The sequence below is a fragment of the Miscanthus floridulus genome, chromosome 8, assembly GCF_019320115.1.
Source record: "Miscanthus floridulus cultivar M001 chromosome 8, ASM1932011v1, whole genome shotgun sequence".
Classification (NCBI taxonomy): domain Eukaryota; kingdom Viridiplantae; phylum Streptophyta; class Magnoliopsida; order Poales; family Poaceae; genus Miscanthus; species Miscanthus floridulus.
In genome coordinates this window covers 56,784,160-56,791,716 of record NC_089587.1, presented here as the reverse complement: position 1 = coordinate 56,791,716, position 7,557 = coordinate 56,784,160, and the positions used below count along the sequence as shown (strand labels likewise).

Genomic DNA, 7,557 nt, shown 5'->3' with positions numbered 1-7,557 from the left:
AACATAATATTACATTTCATCGTCACATGTAAAGTTTCATTAATTGTACATTTCATCATCACATGTTCTTTGGATCAATATGAAATTTGGCTTTCATCATCACATATTTGGGTCATAGTAAAACTCGCCGCCGTGAGTTAAGACCTGATCATTCAGAAATCCACCTATTGTCTCTTGGATTGCTTTGAGATGGTGTGTGTCCAGGGTTTTTTCCTTCAACCAACGAGTCTTCAATTTGAGATATGAGATAAAGAAAAAGTATATTAGTATATATATATATATATATATATATATATATATCAAGAATAATGATAAATAAATTGTATCTATCAGCGATATATATATATATATGTATGAAGAATATATATATATGTGTACACTTACCCTTTTTTGCTCTAGACTAGTTCTTTTTTAGCACACTCTCATGAACTCGCAAACATAGTATCCACAAAGATTGGTCCCCTAGGGCTGCAGCAGAACCCACTTTATGAGAAAAAGATTCGTCATCATCCTGAGCATAGGGAAATTGAACTAAGGTAGGTATATAGTACTTACTTTGTATAGCACTACTTTCAGTGGCACTTTGCGTTTCATATGGTGTTCCTGACAGACCTTTTCCCAACAACTACCAAATAACATAAAAAATATTTGGACCATTAATTTGCATGCAGAGAGACTAGAATAGTTTTGCTAGTGAGACTGCAATTACCTCTGAATAATATCTATCATCTCTTGGAACTCTTTTTGCTCTTTTCTCATCGAGTCCCAGATGCCTAGAAGACCTTTCTCCAGATCGAGTTCCATCAATATCCAGTGTTCACTGCCATGTCCATTAACACTCATTAATTAGCTAACAGGTACAGTGAACATATATATATGGATACACGATCGTCGACATTATGAACACTTACCTGAAGTTGTAGGGGAAGAGTATACATTTCTTGTCACGTTGCTTCTCTAAGAACATCTTGATATTGGCCTCCGTTTCTGCTTTCCATGTTGGTTGGGGTTTAGGGTTTTTGAATACGATATGTGGATCAATGAAACCAATATCAGTACACCCTCTCTTTTTGCACTCTCCCATCTCAAACCTGCATCATATATATAGAGTGAGGATAATAAACACAGACATGTACGTACGTAGCGACTTATTATTAATTAGTAGAAAGAATCACTTACAGACAATAGCAGCTGATGAGAGTCTTGTCGAGAGAGTTCCGGTGGACTAGTTGGTGTAATTCAGCAAACTCAATGTACATAACGTCATCAGCCACGGAACCAATGGTCGTCTTTGATTCTGACAGAAATATAGAACTCTTTTCGGTGACACGCAGTCGAGGTACAAGGTGTTTAGCTTGAACAATTGTGTACCCAGTTCATTGATGGTCTTAGGATTCCATAGACTCCTGCCATGCTCATATTTCTGCCATTCATCCGCTACCGGCGCACTTTCGAAGAGGAAATCGCCAAGGTCGATACCTCTCATAGCATAAAAGTTAGCAAGTTCCGCCATATCCACTTCTTTATCAGCAGGTATTTCCATCATATCCAGCATATCTATGTTTGAACCATATTCATTAGCAATAACTAGAGGAGGGACTGATTGCAATTCTTGTTCTCCGAGTTGTGCAACAGTTTTCCCTGCTTTAGCAGCTTTCTTGATTATCTTGCTAAGAGTGCGGTCAAAGTCTGATGGTGGCGAGGGCTTACGAGCTTGCCGCCTCTTTTTCTGCTCAGCTTCCACCATCCGCCTTAGTTTAGCTAGAGGTAGGTGGAAGTGCTTCTGCTCCTGCTGCTTCCTCTTCCCTGTGCCTGAGAAGAATGCTTCGACTGGTTTTTTTAACCGCATCATCTAACTCCTCTTTACTCATTTCACCAGGCAATTTCTGATGGAATTGGCCTTGGTTTCACGGGGGCCTTCTTGGTCGTCTTCGCCGGTGGGGCAGATGGCTTATTTGTTTGCAGCCGTCTTCCCTGGTTCATGGGAGGAGGTGGGGGAACAGGCGTTGGAGACCTTCGAGGCAGGCGTTGGGGAACGCCTTGGAGGCGGTGGCGGCGGCGGTGGAGACCGTCTTGGAGATGGTGGGGATGCAGCCGTGTCTTCTACCCCATCGTAACCGCCGCCCAGAGCACTATGCTGGTCTGGTGATTGTACTATTGGACTTAGGTTGGGGAGAGCCCTGCTGTGTGCGTACAGAAGACAATGAGTCAATTGTTATTTAAGAGGCAATATAAAATTAATAAAAAAATTGTTTTCGTTCACTTTCATCCGTACCTATTGTGCGGCAACGGCTTCCAGGAATATTGATGTAGCGCTTGCGCCATGCAATGAATGACTTCTCTGCTTCTCCCACGGTCTTCTCCCCATCACCTCCATGAATGTCAAGAGGCACATCGCTAAAACCTTCAATAGCTTTATCCACCGAGACGGTAGCATATCCAGCTGGTACTACTGCCCATGGATTCTTGGTGTCTTGGTACGGTCGATAGGGTTTACAACACCAATAGCCACCTTCACTGTGCCATTATCTTTTGGAATGTGCAGCTCACATGATGTAAAAGGTTCAGTGACTGTCATCCACGGGGAAGCGCAGCTCTGCATCTTTTATGGCATCAGGCAGCTCCGTAGAAGCACAACTGCTTCTCAACTGATCGGGGGGGCTAATGTTGATTCCGGAGCTGTTGTAATCCCGTGGGCACTCAATTGTATTTGCACTTGCCTTGCGACTTCCTCTTGCATTTTCGCTTGCATTTCTTTTTCTCGCCTTTGTGATTCAAGCACCGCTTCCCGTGACTCAATAACATATTGCTGCAAGATGCGGATCCTCTCTGCCTCCTCATCCTTCCGTCTCTGGCGGCTTCTGTACGAATCGATCCATTCAGGGAAACCTTGCACCCACGGAACGGCCCCTTTGCCTCTAGTTCGTCCACAATGCTTCAGCAGTCCTGATGGAATATGTCAGTTCATCTTTCTCTCTGTTGGGCCAGAATAGTCCACTATCTCTAGCTTTTAGAATTTGAATCAACCTTTCTGTTGCTCTTTCGAGTTTTGTGCCATGGACGAGCTTCCGGTGACTGGGTCCAATCCTCCCCCATGACCTAAAAACCAACGCTTTGTGCGTTCAGGCCACGTGCTGATTCAGGTACGACCCCCTTGGCAATAAGGTCTGCTTCCATTTTTTGCCACTTGGGAACGGAAGTCGCGTAGCCACCTGATCCCATGTTATGGTGGTATTGCTTTTGTCTAGGAATTCTCTTGGTTCCTTCTCGCCCGTTCCGCACCCTCTTCTGATGTCTTGTACTGTACAAATTCCTCCCAGTAGGGCCTTGCCTTCGTGATTGGGCCCTTATCGTTCCAATTTGGAGTCTTGTTCTTCTTGACGTATGATTTGTACAGCTGCTTCTTCCAAGATTGGAATTGGGTGGCCATCTTCTTCATTGTCCAGTGCCTAACTCGCTCCGTCAACCTTTCGTGGGTGATGTCTTCATGATAATCATCTGTTTGGAGCGTGAAATGTGCAAGAACATCTTGCCAAATCAGCTCCTTGTCCTTATCAGAGACATAACTAATATGAGGAGCATTGTTATTTTTTTCCATTCACGGGCATTGATCGGGAGCTTGTCCCTTACAAGGTACCCACAGTGGTACACGAATTTCTAGTGCATATTGTCCTAGTGGTTCGCCTGTAGCCACGTTGAATTCTGAGATGATGTAGCGGCCTTCCAACGGCTTTTTGGCCCCTCGAACATTCTTTGTGTTCCCCTGTCGTCGTCGTCGATCCAGACGGCTATGTACGCATAGAAACACAAAAAGTATTATAAAACGAAGGTCGATCCAGTGGGCTACATGTATGCATAATAAATAAATGAGAGCTAGATATTGAGAAATATATACCTCGCCGGAATTATCTTCATGAACAACTTCCTCAACAATATGATCGAGATTCAAGTATTGACTCCCGTCGTCTTCCTGCTGGTCATTATCAACATTGGCACAATGTTCAGTGCCGGCGTTGATAATATCCATCATTTCCGCCTCCAGGTCATCGTCTCTCGGGTCGGCCATAGAGAGCCTAAACAATTATAAAACAATAATTATGCAATTAGGGTTTCATAGACATTTCATACACATTTCGGGGCGGTGGTGCCTGCGGGGCGCCGGCCAGCGTCGGTGGCCGAGGGAGGGTTTAGGGTGGTTTAGGGTGGTTTAGGGTTTAGGGTGGTTTAGGGTTTTAGGGTATAGGCCACATGGTATCAGAATATAACACAATTGATTTTTTTTCCTAAGGAAAAATTATACATGTATACATTAATTGATATATATATATACACACACATTAATTTCATACATATATACATTAATTGATATATATATACACATTTCATACATACATAATTTCATACATATATACATTAATTGATATATATAGTATACACATTTCATACATATATAATTTCATACATATACATTAATTACACTTTCAGTCAATATAATTCATAAATATAATAAATATAATATATTATATATACCGGCGGTTAGAATTAATGGAGTGTTGGCGACGGGGCGGTGTGGACAGCGGCGCTGGATCGAGGCACGGGGGCTCCTGGCCATGGCGTGGCGTCAGTCGGGGCTACTCCGGCGAGGGTGTGGGTGGGCGTCGGGATGTCCCTCCGGTGAGAAAGAAGGGCGCGGCGTCGGGCCGGGGTGGCCTGGGGAGGAAGAAGCAAAATCGGCGTCGGCGTGGTGCGCGCGCGTGCTGTCGGGGGCAACCAGGGGCTCCTCCTGGAGGGGGCATCGGCCTCGGGGCTACTTCCTGGCACAGGTGGGGCGGGCTGTCGGGGTGCCCTCCTAGTGAGGAAGGCGGAATCGTCGGGGGATGGCCGGAAGGCGAAATCATGCGGTGGCGTGCATGGCAGCGACGCCGGGCTGTCATGGGGCGGCCAGGGGGCTCCTCGAATGAGGGGGCGTGCGCTCGGGAGCTACTCCGACTGATGGTGAGCGAGGCCTCGGGGTGCCCTCCAATGAGGAAGGCGGCATGTCCGGGGGTGGCCAGGGAGGTGCGAATCGGACTGGCGGGACGGAGCTCTAGGGACGCAGCTGAAGACGAAGACGATCGATGAGGAGGAAGAGAGAAGGGAGGCAGGACGGTATATAGGAGAGGGACCTTTAGTCCGGCTCCATCCACCGCCGAGACTAAAGCACCTTTAGTCCCGGCTCCTGCCACCAGCCGGGGACTAAAGTGGGGGGACCTTTAGTGCCCGGCTGTTGGAAGGAGCCGGGACTAAAGGATTTTTTGGTGGGCCGCCAAATGCAGCCCACCTTTAGTCCTAGCTGGTGGCAGGAGCCGGACTAAAGGTGGGCTACATTTTCATTTCCGCCAACTTTTAAGCAGATCAGTTTATTTTATATATGTTTTGTATTTAAATGTTTAAGTCTTATTATTTGCGCAGTAAATTCAATACTAGGCATAAATTTTCTAGAAAAAGTAATAAACTTTATTTTCATTTACTGCACAAAAAAAATATGTGACCTAAACTATTGTGTTTTTTATTATAAATGTTGAACATAATGCAACTAATACTCACTATTTTCGTTAATGCAAAAATGTAGACTTTATTGAAATTATTAAATTTATTGGTTTTCGACAGGAAATTAGTTTTACGTAATTGTAACATAAATCTTTAGGTTCTTCATTAATCATTGTATAATTAATCGGTGAGTTCGGGGCGAAATTCAATTAAAGTTAAAAAGTACCAAACCACCTTAGAAAAATCTAACTTGGTGGTGGCTACACACAGGGTATTTCTAGTCTGAGAAAAAGTTTGAGACCAATTCGGCACTGGAAAGCAAATGGACTTCAGAGTCCTAGAGAACCTAGGTGTATAGATAGGGTTGACGAAAGATTTTTATACCTCTATGAAGCACGTCGACTCCGCCTAAGTTGAAATGGCTTTGAAATTTTTTTGGCAATCATTTACACCCAAAATATGGCCCCACACAAGATCTTAGATTTTTCTGATAATTATTTTTATTATTACATTTTTCTTTGTGCCGTGTGAGACGAAATACGGTGGAATTACATATTGAAAACAATAATATTTTGCATACAACCTCCACAAATATTGTCTCCTAGGGCACAATAGACCATGTGGCAAAGTTTGGTGCCATTCTGGATCATTTTAGGGGGTGGACCCAGTTCATATATAATTATATCGGATGAGTTCCGGGCGGAAATTCAATTAAAGTTAAAAAAGTATCAAACCACCTCAGAAAAATCTCAAACTTGGTGGTGGCTACAACACAGGGCATTTGTAGTCTTGAGAAAAAGTTTTGAGACTAATCCGGCACTAGAAAGCAAATGGACTTCAGAGTCCTAGAGAACCTAGGTGTATAGATAGGGTTCGACGAAGGTTCTATATACCTCTGTGAAGCACGTCGACTCCACCTATGTTGAAATGGCTTGAAATTTTTTTGGCAATCATTTACACTCAAAATATGGCCCCACACAAGATCTTAGATTTTTCTGATAATTATTTTTATTATTACATTTTATTTGTGCCGTTGTGAGATGAAATATGGTGAATTCCATATTGAAAACCATATAATTTTGCATCAACCCTCCACAAATATTTGTCTCCTAGGGCACAATAGACCATTTTGCAAAGTTGGCACCATTCTGGATCATTTAGGGGGGTGGACCCAATTCAATGTATAATTAATCGGTGAATTCACGTGAAAATTCAATTAAAGTGAAAAAAAGTACCAACCACCTCAGAAAAAATCTCAAACTTGGTGGTGGCTACACATAAGGCATTTGAAGTCTTGGTAGAAAGTTTCAGCCCAATCCGGTACTAGAAAGCATATAGACCTCAGAATCCTAGAGAACCTAGGTGTATAGATAGGGTTCAACGTAATGTTCTATATACCTCTAGGAAGCACGTCGACTCCACCTATGTTGAAATGGCTTGAATTTTTTTTGAAGTCATTTACACCCAAAATATGGCCTCACACAAGATCTTAGGTTTTTCTGATAATTATTTTTATTATTACATTTTTGTTTGTGCCGTGTGAGACGAAATACGGTGAATTACATATTGAAAAAAATATAATTTTGCACCAACCTCCACAAATATTTGTCTCCTAGGATACAATAGACCATTTGGCAAAGTTTGGTACCATTACGGATCATTTAGAGGGTGGACCTAGTTCAATGTATAATTAATCGGTGAATTCGTGCGAAAATTCAATTAAATTAAAAAAAGTATCAAACCACCTCAGAAAAATCTGAAACTTGGTGGTGGCTACACAAAGGGCATTTGTAGTCTTGAGAAAACGTTTTAGCCCAATCCAGCACTGGAAAGCACATGGACCTTAGAATCCTAGAGAACCTAGGTGTATAGAAAGGGTTCGACGAAAGGTTCTATATACCTCTATGAAGTACGTCGACTCTACCTATGTTGAAATGGCTTAAAAAAATTTTGGTAGTCATTTACACCCAAAATATGGCCCCACACAAGATCTTAGATTTTTCTGATAATTATTTTTATTATTACATT

The 7,557-nt window shown here is 42.8% G+C and overlaps 1 protein-coding gene across 1 annotated transcript; it reads right to left on the bottom strand.

The window, feature by feature from the left end:
* Positions 1-690: 690 nt before the first annotated feature.
* LOC136472154 (uncharacterized) lies at positions 691-1,260 on the bottom strand. Its single transcript, XM_066469878.1, has 3 exons — positions 1,180-1,260; positions 912-1,091; positions 691-820 (listed from the first exon to the last, which is right to left on the bottom strand). The coding sequence occupies exons 1-3, from the start codon at positions 1,257-1,259 to the stop codon at positions 706-708; spliced, it is 375 nt and encodes a 124-aa protein (XP_066325975.1). The 5' UTR covers position 1,260; the 3' UTR covers positions 691-705.
* Positions 1,261-7,557: the final 6,297 nt, after the last annotated feature.